This window comes from Melanostigma gelatinosum, assembly GCF_949748355.1.
Source record: "Melanostigma gelatinosum genome assembly, chromosome: 22".
NCBI lineage: Eukaryota > Metazoa > Chordata > Actinopteri > Perciformes > Zoarcidae > Melanostigma > Melanostigma gelatinosum.
In genome coordinates this window covers 10,963,724-10,991,402 of record NC_136655.1, presented here as the reverse complement: position 1 = coordinate 10,991,402, position 27,679 = coordinate 10,963,724, and the positions used below count along the sequence as shown (strand labels likewise).

The 27,679-nt window shown below is 44.4% G+C and overlaps 2 protein-coding genes across 2 annotated transcripts; one reads left to right on the top strand and one right to left on the bottom strand.

Moving 5' to 3' along the window:
* Nucleotides 1-956: 956 nt before the first annotated feature.
* Nucleotides 957-10,586, bottom strand: il17rel (interleukin 17 receptor E-like). Its single transcript, XM_079294748.1, has 18 exons — nt 10,422-10,586; nt 8,951-8,978; nt 8,228-8,377; nt 7,042-7,148; nt 6,501-6,615; nt 6,152-6,196; nt 5,672-5,811; nt 5,189-5,260; nt 5,041-5,095; nt 4,746-4,909; nt 4,087-4,131; nt 3,524-3,581; nt 3,272-3,417; nt 2,729-2,788; nt 2,582-2,639; nt 1,866-1,988; nt 1,422-1,478; nt 957-1,336 (listed from the first exon to the last, which is right to left on the bottom strand). The coding sequence occupies exons 1-18, from the start codon at nt 10,533-10,535 to the stop codon at nt 1,215-1,217; spliced, it is 1,659 nt and encodes a 552-aa protein (XP_079150874.1). The 5' UTR covers nt 10,536-10,586; the 3' UTR covers nt 957-1,214.
* Nucleotides 10,587-14,214: 3,628 nt separating this feature from the next.
* Nucleotides 14,215-25,662, top strand: LOC306796005 (protein phosphatase 1H-like; the record flags this gene model as incomplete). Its single annotated transcript, XM_079294766.1, has 10 exons — nt 14,215-14,627; nt 16,412-16,577; nt 16,974-17,345; nt 19,045-19,157; nt 19,508-19,592; nt 19,728-19,846; nt 22,060-22,123; nt 23,124-23,231; nt 24,636-24,787; nt 25,515-25,662. The coding sequence occupies exons 1-10, from the start codon at nt 14,392-14,394 to the stop codon at nt 25,660-25,662; spliced, it is 1,563 nt and encodes a 520-aa protein (XP_079150892.1). The 5' UTR covers nt 14,215-14,391.
* Between the last annotated feature and the right edge of the window lie 2,017 nt (nt 25,663-27,679).

Genomic DNA, 27,679 nt, shown 5'->3' with positions numbered 1-27,679 from the left:
ATATATCGGATCCTCGGTATAAGTGACTCCTTTCACTTTACCCTCACTCATGTGATGCATTGCTAATATAAAAAATATTAATGACAGCAGCTTTAATATTTTTGTTACTACATTTTCTATTAATATAATGTGCTCATCATCACTTGTGATGCTTTATGAGCTCAGATGAATTAAAATGTATGTTTTTTTTTTCCTTCTGATTGTTCATGGGGGATAATTTACTTAGCAGCCAAATTATGTGAGTGTAAAGTGGAGTGGCACTCACAAGGAAACTCAGCAACAAAAAAAAACGAAGTGCATGGTGTTGGAGCCTGGCCAAAATAAGACAAACACTTTTCAATACAGATCGACACAGTAGCAAATACCAGTTTGGTGACGTGTCAGAGGATTAAACCCGCTGCTCCCGTTTGCGTTACCCATTCCATTATCCAAACCGCTTATCCTGTTCAGGGTCGCTGGAGCCGATCACAGCTGGCATTGGGCGAAGGCAGGGGACACCCTGGACAGGTCGCCAGTGTATCGCAGGGCACATGTAGAGACAGACAAACATTCATGCTCATATTCACACCTACGGGCAATGTCAAGTCTCCAAATAAACTAAGCTGCATGTCGGCATGAGACCGTGCAAATTCCACACAGAAGGACCACCCTGGATCGGGGATCGAACCCGGGTCCCTCTTGCTGTGAGGTGCCACTACACCACCGTGCAGCGTTACCATGTCTGTTATTTTGACATTTCCAATTGTCAGATTAGGTCACGCTGTGAGCGATGTGCCACTTTTAAAGCTGCGACTGTTTGCTTCTGATACGAGGACAATAAGACGTGTGGACATTATGGCCACAAGTTCATTATGAGGACAAATAGATTGATCAGGTTTTCTTTCATATTTTGCATTTTTTTTTAATTGAAAATATAAATTTAAATAAGGATGAGAACGGACCATTTAGCTGCAAGCTGAAAGAATATTTTAACTTAAAAGAAATACACACGTTAACTTTCACCCAAACAGACAACACCGAACAGAATAACAACAGCCATGAACTACAACAAGCATAACCAGCAAAAACAACAGCAACATACATGACATTTGAAATATCTCTTCCCAACATTGTGCGCTGCATTCAACAGAGGACTCATTTGGTCTGTGTAACAACTTTACAGATGTATGCTGAACATCACAAGTAACGCCTTCGACCGGAGCACCGTTCTTTGGTCAGTCAGAGATTAAGTTGGCCTTCTCAGTGTTCCCACACTGAGGTGAATCGGGAATGAGGAACCCTCCATGGAGAGCAGGTTGTGTTTGAAATACAGGGACGACACAGTCAGAAGCAGGATCTGTCCAAAACACAGGCTTATAGGTTCAGCTTTCAGGTGGGAAATGCACGCGTGTTCTTGTCATCATCATTGTGATAAACCTCACCTGTTCTCTTCTCAGAGATGCAGCCTCGATTCGTTTTTTGTTTCCTCCTCTGATACACTAAAATAGAACACAGGATTAATCAGACGAGAATGAGGAAATGCAACACAATGACAAAGTCAGTGGCTTTATTCAAATGAGTTGTGCATGTCGCACTACCTGATACAGGGCACCCATGGTACTTGCAATTGTTTTTAGGTTACTAAAAACTAATATATATACAAGTTTAAAGAAAAAGTACATCTACAGTATGCTCGTTTTAGTATGCACTGTGAAATATTATCACCTTGTTTTTTGACATGATGCGTGACTTTAAAACTGTTTTTATTCATATTAGAACACTGTGAATAAGTGGTTGGTTCCCTTAAGCAGTCTGCAGCACTGGAGCCTTGAACGAGAGTGGGCAACACTGCATGCCCGAGCTTGATGGAGTGACTTTCTACCTACCGGTTAACAGCACGTGGAGCGCCAAAGTGAAGACGATGACGCCAGAGAGGCAGAAGGCAGCAGGTAAAATGATGCAATTCAAGTCCCAAGAGGCTCGGCTGGAGAGGACGGGTCCGGTTTGATCTGCGATAAGACAATTCACAGCGTGAAGACTGTGAGACTCGTGGCACTCGGTTGATAGGATTTCTCCATTTCTTGAGGACAACAAAACAATTATCTGTGTTTCTCAGAGATTTGAAAGATGACTCAACTTGCATGCATTGTTCTCCCTTCAGTTTCTCAATGTTTTAAGTTGTGAACTACGCCTAAAGAAATTGGAGCTGAAATGCATCGAAGACGGTCTACTTCACTTTTTGCAGAGCCCAGAGAGTTTCATCCATCAAAGCACATACAATTATAATGAAGTACACAATGCTTGTGACAAAGGATCCTTTTACTCCTCAAAGTATTGCCAAGAAACCACTTCGGGCAAACTTCAGAGACGCATATGTTTGTGATTACGCTATTGGAGATTGCGTGACAGTAAAGACTTATTGCTTCAACCCATGTTTATTAAAAAAAAGAGGTACTGGAAACCATTTGCACTTCAAACTGTTGCAGCGCCTCAGGTTGTAAACAGTTAAAGCGAAGGGAGGGAAAAGAAAAGAGTCGTAACAGACAACACATGATGGGAGCAGAAAGAGAAGAGAAGAAGGGAGCAGTACAACTCTACTTACTGCATTGCTCAAGACAGTGAATGACCGTGGCAGCAAACTTCACATCCAGCCTCTTCACCTGTCCGAACACAACAATGTGTATTCAAAGTCATCGTCTGGCTAAATGTGAGGGAACATGCAGATTACCTCAGAACGACACAAACATACCTGGAAACAGGAGTTGCATTGCTCCCCTGCCAGGTTCAGGCCAACAGCTTTATGTTTCTCCTGAGGAAGAGAAGAAAGACATACAAAGAACAAACCTTATGAGTTCAGCTGTGCAGGATGTTTTCACGGTTTCTGTTTTGCTTTCATTGGCTCTATTGTGTGGTATCAGTCATACCCCTTTTCAGTGGTAATTCACCAGAGAGATGCTTGACTGATGAACACACACTGATAAACGGCTTACACCGAAAACATGTTTTAACACATTTCATGTTACCGATATACGTGTCAGACACCCTTTGATTGCGGATGTAATTACTTTGTATTGCTGTGATTACAATCTGTGTTTTAAATCTCAGAGAAAAAGCTGTTGCTTTCCAGCAATACAAAGTCAGGTACACAAGAAGCTGCCGGCGCAATCTTCACAAGCATCGTTGTGACAGCTCCGTCGTGACGCAGATGCTCCTTGTGCAGCACGCAATGGGTCACGAAAAGGTCTGGCAAGTATGAAAAGGACATCATTCAAACGCTCTGTGTGACACCTACCACGTGCATGGTGTGCGCGTCGGTGGTCTGGCAGACAGTCAAGCCTTCAGACTTTGCACACAGCCCCAAAGAAAAGGTTGCAGTGATCTGTGACAACATCTTCACGTCTTCCTGACCCTTTAGTCTGGTCACGAGCACCTCCCACGCTGGAAATTATTATTAATGTTAGTATGCAGCTGTCATTGCAGAGACCAATGCTACAATACTACATTACATAGTGGCATTATGCTTATAAGATATTGGGAAAAGTACCTTGGAATCTGGCATCAGCGAAGGGGCACCTGGTCCAGGACTGATGGCCTGCAGTGAACTGAAGAACATAGCACAGTTGTATTTAATAGTGCTCCTCTTTATACACATTATACCAAGCCCACATGGAATAGTTCCAATGCACTGTTCAACCACTGATGTCAATCAGTATAAACTGCAGATAACAATAGCAGCAGTACTTCTGTGTTGTGGTTAGATTACCAGGTAACTCTCACTGCTGAGCTGAGCTACAAAGGATGAGGGTTTGAACAGAGCGCTTCCCTTTTTTATTTGCAGTCACCAAAGTACAGCAAAGCTTGATCCTTTACTGCGGGTGGTGTACTTATATGGACATGAGCAGGCGTAGCAGAGGAACTGCTATAGGCTAATAGCATTATTCTCAAACAGAGGCGTTTATCCATTTACTTTCCCATTTCGTAGCTCTGTCACTTTATAGCTTACCGTTAGCCAGTAAACCGAAGCTGTGATTGGCCCACAGCGTAGAGCTAGAGCGGTGTACTGTACCAACAACAAACATGATGTCAAAGGGAGAGAGTGATCATTACCTTCATGCACAGATCAGGGTGTGGATCCACTTTCGTAAATGTAATCTGAGAAGCAAAGATTGATGAAATAGTTATTGAGGAACTACACAGAGCATCACTTTCAGATGGGAGTCGCTCTGCGTCACTGCCGGCTATTTTTACATCAACAGGGAGTTCCCTTTTTCTTCTGTCTGATCAAAACACAATCTCGGTTTCGTTTAAGGATTCACAGGTGTGCAGTCTCTACCTTCCTTCTTGCAACTGCGCTTAGAGCGAGTTTTTGGATAAGCTTTATATGGCTCTGATTCAACAATTAAATGAGCTTAAGCAAGAGGTTTGAATCCACTTTTTCTTATTTTGAATCCCTTGAAAATAAACAGTTTAACATGCCTGGCCAAGTGCAATATTACACAGTTTACTTTAATTTATAAACTCCTTTCTCTGACATCATATGCGGGAGATGAGACAAATGTTACTGGCCAAAAGAAAAAAAAACTGCCGTCGTCATAACCTCTTCCCACCTCTTCCCAAGAATGAAGCCTGCTCAGTCATTGACGAAGGCCTCAGCAGAACCATGTCATACTTTGCGTATCGCGTAAACACCAAGGTCAAGTGTTTTGTGAACAGAAAGCTCGCAAGGTAAACACAACTTCGGCTTCAACGCGTCAGAAGGCTTGTACCTTTTCTCTGCTCACATTCTGTGAGGCGTGAGGCAGCTCCACGCAGACGCCGTCGTCTCTTTTCTGACACAACGCAACCACGGCAGTCACGGGACAGACGGGCTCCCACGATAGCGTCTCCTCAAGCGGGTCAAAGTTAATTCCAAGCCACAGCTCCTCGAGACCTGCGGGGAGGGGAGAGCTCAATCTTTTACGACTGATATTGTATCAGCTGTGAAATGCTACAAACCCCCCCCCCCACACACGCTCACATCACTACGAATTTCTCATGACTGAAAGCGATCAAGTGACTCACGGTGTTTGAACGGGCAGACCTGGACTCTGGAGGCATCCGTCACAGCTGACCATCCCTGTGAGGAATGTATGAGCAAAGGTTAAAACCCCTTTTCCTAAAAGTGATTACCAATAGAAACAGATCATAAACGTGATGGCGGAAACATTACCTCGATGCAGAGGCAGGGCAAAGGTCGGGAGTAAGGCAGGGTGGCTCTCTTTACATGTTCCCCCTTCTTTATCTGGAAGGTAAACACGACATCTTTCTTTGGCATGTGTGAGCATGGGGTTTTGTGTGTTTTTGGGATTCCTGAGTCACATGATCGATAAGCCACATTGTTTTTCACCGGCACAGTCTGATACAAGCAAGCTGTGAGAGTTCCCAAGAGGTTTAAAAGTGAAGGGGTCAATGCTTCTAAATATTAATTATGGATCAGAGAACAGCATTGCATTAGTTGAACATTTGCAGAGGATTAACAGAAGTAGGTCAGGGAGTGATTAGATAAGTAAAGTGACTCATACACTGGTAAGCAGGAGAAAGGTTTTCAGTGACAAAGGGCACTACGACACCCAAACATCATTTGAAGAGATCGTGAGAGTGCTGGTGTTTGAAAGGATGCTTCAGTTCCATGTGAGGACGACGCGGGACTCACCAGTGTGTAGGCCCCTGTGCCACCGCAGATGAAATCCTTGCGGCAGAGGCGGAGGTGGTAGTCTTTATCTTCCAACATTTCTGACACACTGACACTCAGCTCCTTCCTCTGTGGGTTCACATCATATGAGATCCTCCCGGCTGAACGAAACGGAGGTCAATGTTAGTGAGATAGTTTTGCCTCGTCATGGATACATGTGGGGGCCTAAATTAGGTTTCTAGGGGCTGAACGGCCATACCATGAAGAAAAACATCTGTGACACAATAAGCTTTATTCTTCTGTCTTTCTCCCAGTCTTTGCTTTTCTTCATTACTTTAGAGCAGTTTGTCTAGAATTTATTCAAATAAAACAACCCCAGAGGAGAAAGTCACTCAAAAAATGTGGCTTTGTTTTAAAGGCTAAAAGGGCAAAAGGTTGGAGAGCACAGGTTTATAACACTGTGTGTTAGATATAATGATGTAATGCCGAGTATGTACTCACTGATGCATTCTGGGACATGTCTGCGCAAATCTTCACTGATGCATTCTGTGGAGAAACGGAATAATGTTTAAACTAGTCATTGGTATAAAGATTAGAGCAACGTGACATGTGTAACTTTGACATAATATTTACCGACTACAGTTTTCTCTATTATTAATCATTAACCTTTAACATAACTGACAAGACATTCCAAGGAAAGACTTGGTAGGTTACAAAACACCCATTGTTGACTTGGATTTGCTATGTTACGCATTCAATCCTCAGCCACTTCGTTGTATTGTTTGTTAACAGTCGTGTCGCCACGACACGACGAATTTGGATAATTATGCAAACATGCAGGTGCTCTCACCTGGAGCGTCATAAGTGCCTGTCCAGGTTACCCCGCAGTAGCTCGGCACAGTTTTCACTGTAACGTGCACGCGTTGGCTTGGAGAAACGTCAGTGCAATCATTCTCAACTTCCACCTTCAGGAAAAAAAGGGAAAGTAAAAACGCACCAGCTGTTACACGTCTGGCACGGTTCCCAAATTTCATCACGGAAACTGATGTATGTGTTTGGAAACTTAGCAACTGTTGTATTCTGTGTTTTGAGGGTTTGTAGCCAATATATGATATTAAAAAATAAACCACATATCAGAATATTTGCCACAAAGCCACGACTGATGTGTCATCTGACAATGTTTCGTCTTTATATGGAAAAATCATTTTTCACGTTCAGGATTTTAGATCTGAAACCTTCCAGGTATCACAGAACATTGTCATGACGCTGCAGTTTTTGGCAATGTAATTACCGCCACGCATTTGCTTGCTTACAACACTGGTGAGGCATGAAAAGGAACTCCAACAGAAAAGCTACTCTTGCATCACACTAATTATAACTGTTGCCAGTACCTGCAGCCCAGAGAGTCGGTGTCGCGACTCTCTTCTGAAGCTGAAAATTCGGCAGCTGGCCATCATCCCCGCGGTGACGGTGCAGATGGACAAACCATGGATGGACTCTGGGGAGAAAAACAGGTCAAAGTCAGAAGCCAGAAGAGGCCTTGAGCACACAGTTATCAAACAGTAACCGGTAACCAGGCAGGCAGTTAGCCATTCAAAAAATATTCAAGCTTTTCAGCATGAGTTGGCATTACTTTAGGTGTCACACAGGAAGAACATTTGTCACGTTTCACTGGCTTTGTGGATTAAAGACTCAATCAGGATCAAAGGGGTTTCCCCACTTCAGCCTGGCAAATCCATAAAGATTATTATTGTGTAATGCAGAGGTGGAAAAGTGTGCACGTGTCTGCCAGCATGGGAATTTTGACCCACACCTTATCAGATCACAGAAAAAAACGTCAATTGACATACCAATGATCATGTAAAGTAGTTTGTTTTATAAATGAGACTTCCTTCACTGTTAACCTGCACCATCCCCAACCCTTTCAACGATAACCACCTCTAACCATGACCAGTCCCACTTAACGTGACTACACCCAAAGAGTTGCATTTGAAACCTCCTCGTTGAGACAAAGTTGAATAATTTGAGTCACAACGTTTGGTGTGAGGGTCAGTTATAGAGCATATGCAGAAATTCTAGAAAATAAAGCGCGTCACCTGCATCACGTGTGCTTAAGGGAGTAATGTACTGTGACATGCTTCTGGGTTCAACACAATTACAGTTTTAGGGACCTTTAACATATTTTAAGTCATGCTGTTGACATACTTTTTGGTTTTGTAAAAAAATGATGAGAAGCAATTAGTTACATCACTGTCAGGATTAAGTAGTAAGGGAGGCAATTCCAATTCCACCACACAGGGGTTTAATAAGCAGTCTATTGTTTAAAGATATTTAGGCCTACTGACGGGAGGTGGCTGTTCAGCCCTCCCGTCCCAAGCGTATCGCAGAACTACGGTGGCCTTGGGGTCACGGCGCTCTCTCTCGAGCCAGTGTTTTGTTTTGGGCAACTGCAGAAACATGGCGGTCCAACATGGTGGCCTCTGTGAAAAGGCCGCTCTGTACATATAAAGGGCTCATTCTAAGGTAACAAAAACACACAGCCTTTTTGTGCCTTTTTAAGTGGTCACGTCAACATACCAGTAAGTCTGAATGCGGTCTTGATTCGGAGGCGCAGCGAGCACTTCTGCCTCCCCTCACAACGCATGACGGTGGAGATGTTGATGTCGCGGAACACAGAGGAACGGTTCAGACCTTCAGCGGGGTTCTGACACGGAGGAGGAAACCAATCTACGTGGGACAGGTGCCCGAGAAAACAAAATACACGTCACACACCATCTAACAGGGAACATACTGACACATACACTGACACATACTTTTCACAGAACTGTCACTTTTGTCACGGCAAACTGTCCACATTTGTATTGTGTTCCAGCGAGGCGTTTCTGCTGTCACCCGTCCAATGAAGAGTGTGAAAATATGTTTGTTCTTCCACACAGAACACACCGACATTTCCTCCATCATTGTTTTGTCGATGCGCAGCATCGAGATTCCTCTTTAGCGCTTCTTCAAACAAACACTCTCTGAAGTAATGCTGCTCAGTTTTAACACCTCACCGAGTACAGTTCAAAGGTTTCATTTGACACAGATGTCCGTCGTGGGTGCATTACGGTGCATTATTATTTTTCATTGCGTGTCAACAAGTTGTGGGAATAAAGGTTTGATGGTAGGTAGGGCACTCTGCTTTCAGATCTTCAAAAAATAATTTGTGCCTTGATGTGGTTTCATAGACTATTTCTATCAAGTCGTGTTTGCGTGCATGAGTGAAGATGTGATGTAGCAGCCGTGCATGTATACACTCACTGTCGGGCTTGGTCTTGCACTGAAGGCCCTGCAAGGAGAGAGAACAAAATAAAGTGAAACACCCTGTAACTCTTTTCTGTGAATCCTTCTGAACAGGAGCTCCATTAATAAAGTCATTCATAACAAAGAGAAGAAAGGTAGCACCGCTCCAGCACAGGGGATTTCCGGACAATAAGGAGCTTATCCTCATCAACCCTTCAGGTACAACCCAACGTGTTTGTGCTGCAGTTTGTTCTGCTCCAACACGCAGACAAATACAAAGGGTAAAGCTATGAATCAATTACTCCACTTGTCTTTCTCCGCTTTAATTTGTTAAACAGTTGCAACAAGAGTCTGTGCCGACTTTATATGAAGCTAAATTACAGACAAACATTCATACAGTGATACAAGCAATCACCAATGACATCATGTGCAATTCACTTTGTAGAATACATCCTGGTTTATTCACCAGTCACGAAATATGTGGAAACTATTCCAGACACTCGCATTCAAACTGTTCCTGCACCCAGTGATGACTGTGACGACAGTGTTCAAGCTTGTGTGTCAGACGTGTCAGACGTCACTGAATGCTTCTGGGTAATGCTAAATATACATGAATCCTGAATTGTTCTTTGTTCAAACTGTCTTCAGGAGGTGTGTTATAAGACCAAGCAGTATCCAGTATCCCATAACAGTATATATTCACCTGACCTCATAGGTAATGACGTTTTTGAAATCCAACACAATTCGCATTGGAGTCACATCTGGAAGAAAGTGTTGGGATATTTGGGGCATTGATAGCTGCTCAAAGAAGACCCAATAGGTCGAAGTTCACTGAGAGAGAAGCAAACAAGCTCGGGTAGAGAGGTAAATGTTATCTACGGTACACACTCTCCACCCAAAACTGCATTTGCAGCTGTTTTAGTTTCCTCCTTCGGCTTGAGTAAATGATAAATTGAGTAATACAGAATGGGATTTAAAAAAATACTGTAGCCTTAAAGGACTAGACACCAGCTCCCTTAACATGCGTGCGTTTAGTATAATATGCATAGTCACGGTGACCTGATAATATTCTAATAAACATGTGTCAGTGAGTCAATATGCGACTCACACAGGAAGTTTTGATGATGGGAAATAACTTTACAGCGGCACGTTCATCCTAATTAAACTGATGACACATCCAGGGTTTCCACTCAGAGTTTACCTCAAACGTCCTGTCACCTAAAACTGTGTAGAAGGGTTATTAATAGTCGTCGGGACTTTACAGGTAATCATAGTATTAGTAGTAGCACTAGAAGTTGTGATTGACATCGGTGTATTTCTGCCACCCAATGGAAGAACATCAAGCAGCAGCAACACAAGACTGTGGTACTAGCAGCACCATCAGCAGAATCGTAGGAGGTAATAATAGAACACTACTATATTTAGAAGCTCAGAGATCACCGGCATATGTCTGTTTGTCGTTAATGTACCCATAGGATGCAGTTTTTACCTGAGAACAACTGGTGCCGCATTTCTCTATCCTCTCCAATCCCGTGCTGTCTGCTGCAGCTCCAATCAGACCCAAACAACAGTGGGACATCAGCAAGGCGACCCACAGGACCATTTTCACCAGCCAGCGCTGAGACACAGACTTCTTCTCTCTTCCTGCTCTGCTTCTCTGGGTCCCTGGGTTATCTGTAATCTTTTTGTATCCTTTTTCCGGCAGGGTCAGGTGAGGCTCGGGCTGTATATATGACAGGTAGGTAGATGGTGAGGAGGCTGTCCTGTGTGACGTTACCAGAGCCAAGCACACAGTGAGACACAAGCTGCTGTTAACAGTGGATTTAAATGTTCCTGAGTGGAGGTGTGGCCTCTGGGTGGACACAAACTCTCCTCATTTGCCTCTTTAATAACATTTCCAATAAGGTTTATTGTCACACAAGCACTGCATGTCCCCGTAACTTCTTCATTTCGTGTTTATAATTGGAACTTGTGACACACTTTAAAACGTTCAATCTGGTACAGCAATTCATTTAAGTGGAAATACTGAATCCCTGCCACTGCCACACACACACACACACAGACAAACTGTACCACCAGGAAATCTGCATCCGCATTGACTGGAAGTGTGCAAAATTTCACAACTTACATCTTTTTACTGTTGCTTCAAGCTACACACTGTGAAGTTCTGTGATAGAAACATATACCTGTTGCATCTTTTCCCTGAACAAAAAGCCTTTTCTGTTTTCCTGTGAACACAACGATCCTTCTGTTCAATCTGGTTCAAGTCAAAGAAGGTGACGACTGCGACTCGGAGAATGCAACTTGATACAATCATTGTGCTGCGTTCAACCTGTATAACCTTTTTGAAAACATAATTGCTTGTTTCGAGATTCAGAAGAGAAATTGGGAAAGAGTTGGCTACTTAAAAGGTTCTTGAGCAGGTCATGTTTCTGTTCAACTCTACTTTGACCCAAGGCATCAGTTCACCATAATAGTGGCTCTTGACATGTAACTCCCCCACAAAGAAAACTTCCTCTTCCTTCCTTTATGCTACTGCATGCCCTAACATGGAAAACATACTGCACGGTTGAACGTAGCATGGAAGGACATTCTTAGTCTTTAAAAAAAAGGATAATCACTTCTTTTTTTTTACGTTTACATAATATAACATTTTAATTCAATATGACAAACAGTAAACAGTTAGTTCACATATTAGCCCCACTAGCACTTATGCTGGGTTTCTGACCACCTGGCGAAGTCCAATGTTTACTCTTCTTTTTGACCAACTTCTGAGGGGAAACATCTGTCTCTTTAGCGGGTTAATGCTCCACTATGTTGTTGTTAACTGTGACTGTCTGCTGGTTGGTGCCAAACAGGTCGTGTTTTCAGAACTTGTCTTTGCTGAAAACAGCATCTGGGTTGGGCCAAAACAACAACACTGTGAGAGCCGTGAGAGTAAACACTTTTAAAAAGCAGTCATTTGACCCATTGTTACGACAAAAGAAAAAGATAATTAAAGGTGCTATAAATAAATCAGTGTCTGGGCCTATTTGTGATGCCCGGAGCAACATGTTCTGTTAAGGAAACAAAACAACTGTCAAGAATGTCTCCAAGCAACATGTGCACCTCCTACCGTTCTATTGCTGGGAATGACACAGGGAAGAAATCACCCATGTGGCACTTCCAAGCACAAACTCATTATTCTCAGGTTGTCTGATGGTCTTGATGGCAACCAATGGCTGGTTACCAAAACGTGGGTTAACGGGGGGTAGAAAGAGGCAAAGGTATTTGGTACGTGTGTCAACAGCGACCCTGCAGCGTCACTGCATGCGCAATAGCTTCACTTGTGTTTCACTAGCAGACACTTAACTTCTTTGAAACGCAGTGTTGTGCAATAACATCTAAGCAAGACCATGAAGGCGTTCAACCAGTGGGACAAGTGAGCTGGTAACCGCAACGCTCAATTCCAGGCACAGCCAAACTCAAGTCATTCTTGGAGTTCGTGGCCTTAAAAAGCAGGTTTTTATATTTCCACGACGTAAATGCGAAATACTTTCATTTCAAGGGTGCCAGTAAAACAGGTGGCATATATTAGTCATTATCCAGCTATGTGCAGACAGAGGAGACACACCCATCACATGCCTTGCTTCAATCAAATCACACATAGACAATGTCAGGCAGGTGTAAATAACAGGCTATTAACTTGCCTCTGGCTCTTAGCCCTGTGACACCTTTGAGCTTCCTCAACGAAAGTGTTGGGGAAGTCAAAGAATATTGGTCTATGACCAAGACCTGGAGCGAACATCAATGACAGAACTGTTGACATAAGACCATTTATTGTTGTATTTATTGTTGCTATTTCACAGAAGAGCATTATCATATTGTTTGAAGCAGTTCCTGGATCAATACTTTTGGTACCTTGCACAGTCATCATTGGGTAATCAGCAGGTCAGACCTGCTCTACGTTTGTGTAATGGCTCTATCTACTGGGACTCCGTGTGTATTACAATACCTTCCTTTTTTTCCCCACAGTCATGCCGCTTCCCATACATAACAATAATGAAGTTATAAATGTTAGCAATTCATCAATAATTAGTCAAAGGTTGGATTGATAGTGGACCATCAAGGCTGCAGTCATAACGTTTGGTAATTCATGAGTAGACTCTCACTTGATGACTTGATAAGTCATCAAGTCTGCAGTTTCTATTGTCGGTCATAAAAAAGGGATTCCTCCAGTGGAATAATCCATCATGTTTACGGTTGTAAATGTTAATGATTTGTCCATTAACAGATTTCTGTTGATGCTCTGCAGCTCTTTTCCTAAATGTGAGTGGTCGAACAGTACAGTAGGGGCCCTCCTCGCGAATTAAAGAGCAAGTTATGCTAATATTAATAATAATCATGATACTAGAAGAAGGGGAAAAATACCATGTTAACTCATTGTTTCCATTGTATTCCAAATGTAAATGTTTGCGCTTACCAACACTATCTCCCTCGGCTGCTTGATTATGTCTAAAGTACTTTTAGTTGATTACATGTTGTCCTATGATGCGCATGCGTACGCACAGCTCCAGCCGCTCGCATCTCAAGTTATCTGTTATTAAAGGAAAGTCCTCGCGATATCACTCATAATCATTTCTGTCATGATACAAGCGTCCGGTATGACGTGTTACATTGCAATATATCATATTTTGATTAGGACAATCTACAATACAAGGGCAGGGTTTCCACAGCCCGTGTAAAGACTGTCGGGCTGTCACCTTTAACCTGCTGTCAGCCTCTGTAAGCTGCTCATCCTGCACTGCAAAAAATAACAGTCATTGAGCCTATACGAACGTTACAGTCCTGCATGAATAAATTAGAATCCGTTATAATAATTTCCTTTTTTTCCAGTAGAGAGGTGTAGCATAACCCATACTGTTTACAAAATAGAGCTATATTAACAATGACTCATCACATCAAATGTCGATTACAATTGTCATACAGTATCAAACAAAGAAAAAGATTTATCCCACACCACTGGCTGTTTTATATTCTATTTTTATATCACTAATATTTATATGATTATATTACTTTATTTCTTTTTTTAAATAAAATGTATTGTGGGCTTTATAAAAACGTGGAGACCAAACATGGAATTGAGATTTTTTTGCAGTGTGAATCCATGGTTCTGTCACATGACCCGTTAATCTTCAATGTATTTCCGCGTTCACGACGGCCGAGCTGTTTGTGCATCATAGCCGTTTTCATCATCCTCTCCTCCGGCTGCGGCTGCTGTCTCCGCTCTGAATGAATGAAGCTTTAACCGTCTGAGGTCCTCCTCCTCCTCCTCCTCCTCTTCCTCTCCTCCGCCGCCCTCTTATCCTCCATCAAGCCTGCCGTCGACCAGCACGGCCGAGCTGGGGGGGAATCCGGGGAAAGGGAGCCGCGGCGCCGCGCACCGGCCGACGGACACCCCGCCGCGACGCGCCACCAACATGCTCACCCGGGTCAAGTCTGCGGTGGCCGGGTTCATGGGCGGACTCATGGCCGGGGGCAGCTCCGGCGGAGGGGACAACGCTGGTTCCGAGCTGCCGCTGAAATTCCCATATATGCGACCCGAGTTCCTTGGGCTGTCCCAGGATGAGATCGAGTGTTCCGCGGACCACATAGCGCGGCCCATCCTCATCCTGAAGGAGACGAGGAGATTACCGTGGGCCACCGGATACGCTGAGTAAGTAACTGCTCTTAAATCTGCTGATGCCTTTAACGTGTCATCATCATCACAGTGGCATTTGATATAAAGCATATGTGCGTTAAGTCTTGTGGAGGCCTAAATGCTTGCAGGTATCCATCACAACACACCCGCACCTGTTGTGACCCACATCCATCCCCAGCATCCCCTTTTGCTCTCCGGCGTCATGGATAAACGGCATTCATCCACCCTGAGAGCCCAAGCTGGTGTTCACGTGCAAGAGGATGATGCATCCACTTCTGCACCAGCAGCATCTGGGTATTAGTCTCGTCATGGGTGCTCTATTTACAGCCAGCTGCACTCTCAGGGTAGTAAACCAGTTCAAAAAGATGCAGCCTCATATTCTGTCCTTGGCTTTCCTGCTCCAGACTGCTGACTCGTCTTAACGCACTTTGGTGAACAGGTTTTTTTTTTTTTTGCATAGTATGCTCGTCATCGCTGCCCCGTCAGCACCACACACTGTAGTATAGCAGAGAAGCACCAGTGTACTGGTAATCATGTCACATCCCTCCATATAATCTGATGTAAAAGCGTGGATCCAGGATATTATTCCATGACATGCCTTTAGTCACATCGTCCTTTCTCTCTTTAACACACACTCTCACTGACACTCGAGAGTGTCTCTTTGGGACCGGTGTCGTTAATGAGTTCAGCTCGTACCGCCATTCATCTGTAATTAAAGCCTTCTGTGTTGTCATTACAGCAGCCATTTTGGCTCTCGCCTCTCTTAACTCTCACACCTCACACACACACACTCTCTTTTCTGCTCACAATCCAAACAGCAGAACTCTGCTAAGTTTCCTTTTCTTTTTGGAATGAAGCAAAGTCCGAGACAATATAAAGTGACGTATTCACATTTTTTTGTTGAAGTGCTTTAAGAATTGACTGTTTGCTAAACCACCCTTAGAACTGCGCCTGTCCAATAAATACACTGGAAAACAAGCACATTTTTAGCGTACATTTTCCACCATTATCACAACTTCATGTTGAAGAAGAACCCATCCATTCTTCTTGCATTCCATTCAAACGCTCCCATTTTGCCGTTGTGTTTTCTTATCTCTGATAGTCAGGTGGTGGTGCAATCCTGACCAAAACATTCAAGAAAATGTACAAAAATTTAGACTGTGAAAGACTGTTTCATGCATTGTACTCGTAGATCTTTCGCTGTTTTTGTTCCTCTGACGTTCTCAGTTAAACGGAGGCAAAGCTATATGAAGCACTGTGCTTCGCCAAATAATTATCTCATCCTTGGGGCCATTGTCTGGCCCAGAATCTGTTGCAGAGGGTCGAGAAACAAAGAGGGCATTAGATGTCTGACAATTGGGTTTTGTTCCGAATGGGAGGAAAGCTAATTGCTCCGAATGAACCGTGATTGGCGGGGAAATGAAAAAAAAACGATTATTCTTCCTGCAAATGGTGAAATGAGGATAAATGTGCACAGATAGAAACCTCCGGCTGCAGGCTCTCCAGACTAATTGCTGTGGTCCTGCATTGAGCCATGATAACCATGACAGACCACAGTGCTGCTGTTTCATCCAACAAAAAGCATCCGACGTCGGCTTTCATTCAACCGCCTGTTCCGGACCACAGCTGTCACACGCCGGGCAATCGCAGCAAGTGGCGCATCTGTTGCTCGCAGCAAAATTGTATCTGGGGGGAAAAAATCCCCGAAAAGTATGTTGCCAAATGAGGATTTTGATATTAGGACCTCTGCATGTCTATGAAATGAGTCAACCTGTTCGTATCGTGCCTTTTTGTTGCAGGGTGATTAATGCTGGTAAGAGTGCACTGAACGAGGACCAGGCCTGCTGCGAGGTGGTCGTAGCGAGACGGAGGCCGATGAGCTACTGCCCTCCCTCCACGCCCAGCAAGACCCCCGCGGCCAAGAGACGCAACTCCCTGCCCAACGGAGAGGGCAAGCTGGGAGAGGTAAGGAGACACAAATACACTCAATGTTTCAGCATATGCACAAAGGGTTTACAGAGTGCATTCATGTACTTCATGTACTGTATATGTGGAGCTGTTTATGTGCCATTCAGGGTTCCCGTTGTGTGTTTAGTTGTGACATGCGTCTAGAATGATGCGTTTATGGCTGCAACTGACCATCATTTCAATAATCAAGTAATCTACAGGTTCATATGTTAACTAATCGATTGGTTGTTTCTCACTTTATCAGTAAAATATCAGAAAATAGTGATTTCCTAAAACCAAAGGATGTGATGTGATTACATTTCATTCCGCTGTTAATTTGCTCCCTCGCTGTGTGCTGTTGAACTTTCCACTTGATAATAAATGAATATACATGTTTCGTAAATGTGTCTGCAGGACGGTGAAGGACTGGTGTTCCACTACTGGGCCTTGTTCGACGGCCACGCCGGCTCAGGCGCGGCAGTCGTCGCGTCCCGCCTGCTACAGCACCACATCGCCTGCCAGCTCCAGGCCGTCATCGAGATCCTACGCAACCTGGCCTCCTTCCCCCCGACCGTCCTGGGCGAGGAGCCCGACAGCAACCCTTACCTCCAGGGGAACACCCCGGGCCCTCACCGGGCCCTGACCCGGGCCGCCTCCCTGCGCGGGGCCGCAGGGGCGCCGAGTTCCCCGTGCAACACCCCGCCTCCGCCTCGCTTCTTTACAGAGAAGAAGATCCAGCATGAGAGTCTGGTGGTCGGAGCCATAGAGAACGCCTTTAAAGAGATGGTGAGAGTCTGGTGCTAGCTCATTTGTTTTCACACTCGCATATCATTGAGCTTGAACTAAAACAAGACATTTGAATTTGTCACCTCTGGCTCTTGGATCCAAACGATGAATCATTTCATTAAGACAACAACTAAATATTATAAAGATCATGGACAGTTGACTCGTGACCTAAATTCATAAGCAGAAATGTGTTTCTCTGTAGCTGACGGTCGGCAAATAGTTCAGTTATTTAGAAGTGTATTTATTACGTTTTATTATAGTCTAGGTCAGTTGATGTGTCATATAATAACATATAGATATATGAACTAAAATATCTTGAAATGCAGTCACACCACAATAAATTCACAAGATTCACAAATCCTGATATTTAATTGAAATGAATTATGATTTCATGTATGGGAAACAAAAGGAACATTTTCACCACATTTTCCTTTTTTGTTTTTCTTATTTGAAGTGAAATATTAGCATTGGAGTGCATGACCCGTCAAACTGTATATTTTTGCCAGTGTGTATGCAGTACATATTTGCATGAACACTCAGCAAATATGCAAATCCAGTCAGATAAACCAAAGCTGGTATCAGTTGCTGAATTAGTCTTTGCTGTCACAATATCTCACACACAGATTTTCTGACCCGAGACCAGAAAGGCACACACACACACACATTCACCAACACACAGACGGTTTACAGAGGTGCTCGTGCAGATAGTTTCCCCACCGCAACCTTATTAGTGTCTGTTTACAGTTCATTTCGGCATCTGGCCTCAGAGAGCTGAGCTGATGGAACGCTAAACGCACACGTACGCACTGCGGATTTCTGTAGTTCAAGGGCAGCATCTGACTAAATACGTAATTTGCTTTTTCACGAGGCATTTTTATCAGAAACTTCCTAAATGACTGAAGAAACAGCTACAAGCCAATCAACTTTTTTTTTTTCCTTATTTTGTAACATTCAGTTGTGTGTTTCTTTGTTATTTTTCCTTCACCGTTTCTTTTCAGTTGCTTTGTGGCGACGTATCTGAAGAAGCCAAAGTCTATGCGGTAGTACCACTAGATGGCGATGGAAAACAGTCCACGCTGTTCAAGCTGGACCCTGCGGTAGCCAGATAAAAAAGATCACTGTGAAAGCTCCCCTCCGATCAACCCACCACCACCAAAAGAAGCTCTCTTACATTTGACTTGACATCCCTTTGTAGGAGATTTTCACTGCGTCATTTAAAGCCGTCGTCTTTGTAGGAAGATGTCAACCGTCTGTCTGCAGGGCTTCTGCAAGATTGGAATGCAAAAAAAAAGGAGAAATTACAGACAAACAAACTGAAAACAGGTTAATGAGCATTATGAAATGTGTGTGTGTGGCGATCAATAGTCTACAACGATGCTTAAACATCGAGTGTCTTTCTAAAAAAAAAAAAAGAAAGTCGATCTGATTATCTCAGACTTGTTTCTTGCTCAGTGTCTGTTCCTGATCATTTTCCTCCTTCACGTCCTCACAGTCGTATTTATGAATGTTATTAAATACACGACGGCAGAGTCCATGTATTTAAACCGTCCCTCTGCCTGTGTGGGCTGCACACAGTGTGGATTTGTTTTTTTTTACTTTTACTGTGTGGTTAGATGTGAGAGGTTCCCCCCCCCCCCCCCGATTGTGCTTCTTAAGTGAATCTTCATTCAAGATTGACAACCGTCTCTCGCTTTCCCAGGATGCCCAGATTGAGAGGGAGAAGCAAGTCCACAACATCACAGGAGGCTGTACGGCTCTCACGGTGGTTTACCTGCTTGGAAAACTCTACATCGGGAATGCAGGCGACAGCAGGTGTGTGTGCTTATCTTCTGTCCACTACATGAAAGAGCCTCTAAATCAGGCACTGATAATCACACCGCACCACAGGAACCCAAAAACATGTGATGTCAGTGCATTGTGACGGCCTTCCCGCTGTTTTGGACGCTCTCGTGGCCAACCTCAGCAGGGAAATTGGCCGACACTCGAAGGGTAGTCAGCTGTTCCATGCGTCCTCTGTCTCTCCCTTCTCACCTTCTTTTGCTGCTACGCCTCCACAGCATACATGCTACACATCCATTGGCTTATTATCACACCTCAAAAATATGGTCGTCAAGGTTTTTGCCTGTACATTACCTCTCCCAACTTTGTTTCTGTGTCCGCAGGGCTATCATCATTAGAAACAACGAGATCATCCCTGTGTCGACAGAGTTCACACCAGAATCAGAACGACAGCGACTCCAGTTCCTGGTGAGAAAAACGCTGAGCTGTAGGAGTGTTTGCTTTCGTGGCTTTCGTGGATGGCTTTCGTGGATGGCTTTCGTGGTTTGATCTGCACACATTTAGCTGCTTGACTGACTTGAAGACCATCGTTGTGTCCTCCAGGGTTTCATGCAGCCTCACCTGTTAGGAAATGAGTTCACGCACCTGGAATTTCCCCGGAGAGTTCAGAGGAAGGAGGTGGGCAAGAGGATGCTCTACAGAGATTTCACCATGACCGGATGGTAAGTCTCCCTCCGTCTTTTGTTCATTATCTGTCTTACGCTCTATTTGTTTTGCACCGAGCAGACGAAGCACGTCAAGATGGCGGACCCCTCCATCCTCAACATGTGTGCTTTAAGATGGAAGTGAAAACTGCTAATGTTATGGCACGGCAAACAGACATCTCCAGCTGCACCCGCCTTCAACAATCATAAGAAAAATATTCCATGAGCTGCCCTCCCTTGCTGCTGCTCACAGCCTCCGATACAGCCAGAGACCATGCAGAGAGCTAATGAGGGAGCAGCCTAACTTGATATGATATGACGATACAGCAGAGATGGATGCATGTGCAGTGTTCTGTGGGCTGGCAGGGCACCATGCTGTTTGACTGTGGCTTCAGAGGAAGCCGGTAATGAGATGTGCTTTTACCGCTATCCTCTCTCTCTCTCTCTCGCTCACTCACACTCGCTCACTGGCGCATAGAGCCACATACATAGTGTGCATTGTGATGTATATTTCACCACCAGACCGCCCCTCCGGAGCAGATATGTGCCAGCCAGGATGTGCCACTGTGTTGGACTACTGTTCATGTTTCCCTTCACATCCAAGCAAGGAAGTAGTTTGAAGTCTTTTTTTTTTTTTTCCCTGATTTTCTTCCTATCTCGAACATATCTCGGGTATACTGAGCAAATAAAGTGATTCATCGCCCCAAAAAGTGTGGGAGTCAGACAAATGGATGGGAGGAAACTGTAAAGGCAGTGCAGGGAGTGAAAGCATGAAAATGTGCTGCATGGGTGGAAGAACAAAGAAAAGAGACCAAACGCCACAACAAAGGTTTGCGGCGAGAGGAGCGGTGCCATCCGAAGAATTCTGCTGCTCAAGCTTTTAAGCACGAGGCACACCGGGCCCAGGTGTGTCCGATGCCACTGATTACTCTCCAATCAGGTCTGCAGCCCTGGAGATGGAAAGCAAAGCAGAGGGAACCAAACAGAGGGGCCATCACAGCTGGAGAATAAGTTTGTAGGATTTGAGAAAGCCAAGAGATTTATAATTATTCTACCTTTGGCTGCTGGGGCTTAGCAGACACTTCTGAGATGCCCCTGAGCAAGGCAGCATTCAGGTTCATCAGCTCGAGGCGAGGGCTTGAAATTGCTTGTCTTGTCATAAGCACACATCGAAAACCCGAGGATGTTAAGATACAAAACCCCACATTTGAGCAGCGGGCAAGCGCAAAACGGTGGCATTTATAATGAAGAAGTCAATGTGTGGAACTCAAATAGTGAGAAGGATGGTTCTCGTGCAGAGACATCCCGGATAGGTCGGAGCAGCGTGTGACTCACTGTTCAGATCAAGAGGTGTTCAGTTTGACGAGCGAGGGTCCGACACAAAGGCACAGAGAAGCCAGACCGAGCGTTGCATTTTGGGACGGGAAAAGTACACATCTCGCTCTTGAGACAGACAAATGGGCAGAGAGAGAGAGAGAGATACGGAGCAAACCCTGGTCAGACGTGGAGCCGTTTGAAGTTGTTGATCTTCTCCGTTGAACTGGTGACACCGAGTCTCATCTAGCTAGTTTAAGGACATCAGCGTCAGCCGCAGAGTCTTTCAGTCAGACATCAAAGCTCCGTATTCTTAGTGCGTTTTCAGATCTTCTGCTTCCGTTTGTGCACTTCTGAACTCATTTCTGTCTTGTTCGCTCGTGTAGTCGAAGACCCCCCCCCCCCTCAATGTTCTCTCGCTGAATAAAGATGTTAAAACTTTACACTTCACCATGTTGCCTCATCAAGATCAGTTCATTCATCACACCCCACTCTGCCTGTGCCAACAGTTTTTTATAATTTCTAATGTAAAAATAGTTCTAATGATGTCATCAAGGTAAGGTTGTTTGGAGCTTGTCCCATTCTAGGGATTAACAGTCAGGATATTTTGGCTCCTGCCGCACCAATTTTGACCGCTTTTCGGAAGATGGACTCCAGCAAGTCCCACTATTTAATGCACGGTTAATTCTGAATGGCTCAACTGCGCCGTGAAAGATGCGAGACATCTCAGCGAGAAAGCATCAGTCCGACTGTAGTTAGTTACATCTGGATGGATGATGATGCACCTGAGGGAGAGGCTCTTCTCACTCACTCACTCCATTATGTGCCTCTTGAGTGTGAATGTGTCAGACAGGAAGAAAAGAAAAGATTCAACTCTCGGTCTTGTTCTGCTTTTCTATTCTTTCCTCAAACACAAGGGCGTACAAGACCGTCGGGGATGAAGATCTCAAGTTTCCACTAATATATGGGGAAGGGAAAAAGGTAAGTGTGTGTGTGTGTGTGTGTGTGTGTGTGTGTGTGTGTGTGTGTGTGTGTGTGTGTGTGTGTGTGTGTGTGTGTGTGTGTAAGTCTACTCCAAGTTCTGTACATCTACTCTGGAATTCAGAACTGCAGAGAAAATCACTCGCTCTAACGTTGTCAATCTGACTCACACACACACACACACACCCCATGCTTGCTAGCCACCCAGAGAGTGGGCGAACACTCTGCCTCTGATGTGCGAGCGCCACACTGTGCGTGCACGTGTGTGTCAACGTGCACCCTCACTCGAAGAGAGAGGAGACAGTCCATCCATTTCACTCCAGTAGCTACATCACACACACACACACACACACAGACACACACACACACACACAGACACACACCACTCGGGGATGACACTCGTCTCTCTGAGAAGTGAAGTTAATCCCCACTTGGACTGCAGGGGATGAGGAGAAGTGACCCAAAATGAAAGCAATCCACCAAATAAATTGCACAAAACATTTGGAATTTTCCGTCATGTCAGTTTGTTTCATTATTTCAATCAATTCGGTTTTATGCGAAGCGAGACAAAGCTAAAGGAATACGCCATCTGACGACCACACAGCGCCAGTGTTGTCTGATGAATGTCTGTTGACAAAACGGGTTTTCACACAGCGATGAACGGGTGGAATTTGATTATTAGAATAGAAATCGAAAGGAATATCCTCGTGCTTACAACACTTCTGAACACAGTCGCATATTGTGATATTTGTTTATTGCACCACCCAATAAGTTTACATTTAATGCACCAAAATGCAAAGCTATATTGCAACACACTGCACTGTGAGCCGCCCACGTGTTCTGACAGGGAGCTAACAGGTCAACGTGGTTACTGTCGGTCACTATGGGAACAGCCACACATTCATTAATGGTTAACAGCAGCTTTTCTGACAGAAATGCTTTGTAAAAAAAATTTAAAATGTAAGTAAGAAAGCTGAACCGGTCTATGTTTTTTTTACAGGCACGAGTGTTGGCCACCATCGGCGTGACCCGTGGGCTTGGTGACCATGACCTCAAAGTTCATGACTCCAACATCTACATCAAACCGTTCCTTTCCTGTTGCCCTGAGGTAAGAGCCAACTCGGCAAATATAGCCTGCTGACACAAACGCAGTCATTGATGACCGAAGTGTGCTCAAAGGCCAACTGTGTTGTGTTAAACCAAAAGGGAGACATTTACATATTTCTGTTTCATGACGCCATCCCCTTTTCATGTCTACGTAAATGGAAACCTTATTTCTGCTTCATAACATAAGAGCTCTCATTCAAACAAAGGTACCAGGCCAGCAGTCAGTTTGCTGGCTAGATGGCTAATTAGCTGCTCGGCTGCTTTATAATTCATTAAACATGGAGACGTGACTCACTCTTCTCTGTAACCAAATGTAAGGAGAACAATATTTTCTAAATTAAAGGCTACATTTTTTTACAAGGCTATACCAACCTGTTATTAGGCCCAACACAGCAGTTATCTATGGACTTCATGCATGGAGACATCTGCCGAGTTGGACGCCATGATATGTAATGATCTACAGGTGTAACGAGCCAAGACACACAGAATATGTGGCAACAAAGGCAGCGATAAGAACGCCATCTCACCGCCAACAGTTACAGATTGTGGCAGCAGGTCGGAACTGTTCTTGCAGCTGGCCTGTGTTTCATTTTGTCATGCTCGGCTTTCCAAACATGAGGAATAGTGCATCTATCCCCTTAAACCCATTGACCCTCAGACGTTCTTCCAATGGAGCAGGTTACAATCTCAACTAACCAACTTCTTAACGACCCTAATCACACATCGCAGATGTTTCTGTCCTCCATTCGTCCTAGTTCTTGCCAGACCACATTCCTGACCTTGTTTAGACTCACGACACATGTCCTATGTGAGAGGATAAGTCAAACACATGACTTGCCCTGCGTCTATGCCTGTCGTATCTGCCCGACAGTCACAGCTGTGTCTCTGTCTGAATAAAAGGGTCCTCTGCTGTGGGGAGAACTTAAGCTCACCTGTCTGGCTCTGGCTTCAAAGCTCTTTCATCTCCTGATGTGTTGCACTTTGTCTTATAGAGTTTTACATTTCCCCTCCCAGCGCTCCCTGCTTGATCTTTAATTCATTAATAACCGGGGTTCATACCAGGTTCACGTGGAAGACTGAACTCCTCTCGGCGCTCTGTGTCTCCGTCTTTCTCTTTCATCCCTCAGCAGAGTCTTTCAAGTGGTTTCTCGAGATGCGCTCGGTGAATGAAAACCGCCCTGACTTCATTAAGTTGTGAAAACAAACGCCACGCGTTGAGTAGTGTGATGGCTTGGTCAGTATGGATTTCAGTGTGGTGGAAAAACTTCAGCTCCTTTTCTCTGAGTGTGAATCTTGATCTTGCGAGCCACTTACAAGGAATCTTTCACTTTGGTATGACATCGTGTCAGACGCCGATTCATTTCACGGCTACTTTTTAATGAACTCTTCATGTTTTGGCATGCAGGTGATGGTGTACGACCTGATTCAGTACGAGCACGGGGCTGACGATGTTCTGGTGATGGGAACCGACGGCCTCTGGGACGTCCTCTCCAACCAGGAAGTAGCCGAAGCCGTCGCCACATTCCTGGCCAACTGCGAGGCCGATGACCTACACAGGTCTGCTGCTTCTTTATTTGTCGGTCTTTGTTTTTGTCACAGTTAGCAACGCAGAGAAACTAGAACTGAACCCAAATGCAGAAAAGTAAGAGGCAGAGTGATTTCTATGATTAATTGAAGTAAAAACGCTGACCGAGTTCAAAAGCAGTTTGTCTGGCATCGGTATCAGGAAGTGAATCCACAAGATAGAAGGAAATAAAGTGAACACTAGGGGGGGGGGAAAGGCTGAATGCTACACAGTGGGTGCACTGACAAAAGAGGGGAGAGCACAAAGACTGAACGCACAAAGAAAGGAGGGTGATGAGACACAGGTGGAACTAATCAGGGCAATCACATGGGCGGGAAAGACGAGGTGAAAAATAAAATGGGGAACCGAATGAATGAAAAGAAACAAAACAGAACCTCAGAGCAGGGCTGATTATGAGACTTTCTGTTTAATTTCAGCTTTACTGCTTTAGTTCTCCAGTAAATGTCAAGTGTGTCTGTCTGCATTGTGACACCACACTGTTAAACGGTGTTATTTAACAGGCACCGGTTCTCTCTCAAGGTTAAACCAGTTGCTCTCACACTTGTGAGAGCAACTGGTTTAACTGGTTTCACGTGTTTTAATGTCATAAAAAAATCTGAGAATAATCCAGTGGGACGGTATAATGACTAACTAGTGAAACTATTCGGCCCCACATACTGAGGATCACAGGCTTCCTTGTTGTTTTTCTCTGCTGTCCAGGTACACCATGGCAGCACAAGACCTGGTGATGCGAGCGCGTGGCGTGCTGAGAGACCGAGGCTGGAGGATCACCAACGAGCGTCTGGGCTCCGGAGACGACATCTCTGCCTTCATCATACCGCTGATGTACGGCAACCCTCAGCCCTGAGGAGCCCCGACAGACAGGCTGCGGTTCAACGGCTTCCGAGAACCAACCGGATCGATGTGAACTGAGAATCCCCCCCCCCCCGTTCGGTTTCCTCGGTGCCGTTTGCACTTTTCCGTCCTTCGACTGAGGATATCCTAATGTTTGGATGTTTAGATTTGTCGGTGTTTCATATCTCTATAGGGGTTCAGAATTGGTCAGCCACCTAATCTGGCTGCTCTGGGGACCACTACAGTGAGCTCTGCTTTGTTATGCGACCGGCCCTGAACTTCTGCAGAGATGTGAAAGCTGCAATAGATGAATGTTCTTCCAAAACGAATCAAGGACCTCTTCCCTTTCTGTCCCTGCTTTACATGTCCCCTCTTCTTACCACTCTTTCAGTCCTCCCCTCTTCTCCTCCTGTGCAGTCAACTTGTTTATCAAAAGCAAACCTCCTTCGTCTTCTTGAGACCTTGGACCGAGCTGACGGGGTCAGCTGCGTTTTCTGTTTTGCCACAGTGTGGCTTCGAAGGGACTCACTCGCTGAAGAACTGCTTCCACATTTTCTTTTTAGATCACGGGCTGATTGCAGCGCTGAGATTTTGGCTCGACCTAATCCGAGCATAAATCTTTTGTGGCTTTCAGTTGGTGTGAAATCTTTTGTCACGTGGAAGGTCGGGGGGTGGGGTCGGAGGGTGAACATCATGTTTTTTAAGAATGCGGACGGTGAAAAGAAGAGACGAGGACCTGAAGTTTACCACCTCGCAATAGCAAGGCAAATCAGAGTGGGAGCTCTGTATGAATGTGATATGTTTTATCAACAAAGTTTCATTTGAAAATTGGCATCATTGAAACATCTGCACGGAAAAAGATGTTCACTAGCACAAGTCATTTCATCTGATATGGAGTCGTAACATGTAAAAATGTTCCTAACAAAGAATCCGTTGGTCTTCAGTAACTTTTAGTTGCAGCTAGTTGGTGAACAGCAGTCATGGTTATGGTGTTTCAACTTGGCTGGATGTTATTATTTTCGTTAAAAAGTTAGTTCATGAAACATGTATGTTTCAGCATTTAGGGAAAACCACTTGCTTCTGTGCTGAGAGTTAGATGAGAAGCTTGATACCGCTCGTATATCGTTAGCTTATCGTTAGCTCATCTTAGCTAAAGACTGGAAGCAGGGGGAGCTAACTTACCGCTGTACAAAGGTAGAAACATCCTCTAAAACCTCAAAATGAACACATTGCACCACATATTTTGTATGAATTCAACAAAGGACGTATTACATGTTTGCTTGTGAGCTTCACAGGTGCTGGTAGGCGCCGTTAGACGGAGCCAGGCTAGCTGTTTCCCCGCTGCTTCCTGTCTAGCTAAGCTAACTCCTAGTTACAGCTTCGTATTTCATGTACAGATGTGAGAGCGGTATCAATTTTTCTCATCTAACGAATAAGCTTTCCCGAAAATGTCAACCTTAAACCGTTTTAGTGAATATTGTGTTGTTACTTTAGTTTTTCCAAAAAGCGACAACCTCACAAGACTAAACATCAGATGAGACGACTTGTACACCGAGATGCTCGCACTTTAGACTGACCCACATCATTAACCAAGCAGCCATTACATGTGAAATGATGAAGGGGGAAAATATTCCCTGCAGCAGGGAGGATTTAATTAAATTCATAATTGTTAAAAAAAAAAAAAAACTATCACGAAATACAATCAAAGTCAATCTGAACAAAAGTTTGACGGAGAAAGAAACTGAAACTTTTCATTGTCTTTAACATGTTTTGCATGTTTCATGCGCTTTACATGCTCGACACACAGCCCGTCTGTCTTCCGAGGGACAGGTTTGGCAGTGACAGTGTATTGAGTTTGGATGTTGTGATTTTGTCAGTGCATGCAGTGACATGTTAGGCCTGGGAATACGAGCGACGGTGCAATGGTTTACACTGCTGTTTGTTTTTATATGGACTGAATTTGTATTTCTGTAATGTATCAAAGTGATGATGTCATTTGTTTGTAGACGTGCATAGACCATGCTTATGAT

Coding starts and splice junctions, on each gene's coding strand:
- il17rel (XM_079294748.1), bottom strand. CDS start 10,535: ATGGTCCTGTGGGTCGCCTTGCTGATGTCCCACTGTTGTTTGGGTCTG. Junction 4,132..4,745: donor AGAATGTGAGCAGAGAAAAG/GTACAAGCCTTC, acceptor TTTGCTTCTCAG/ATTACATTTACGAAAGTGGA. Junction 1,479..1,865: donor GCTCCACGTGCTGTTAACCG/GTAGGTAGAAAG, acceptor GTTCTATTTTAG/TGTATCAGAGGAGGAAACAA.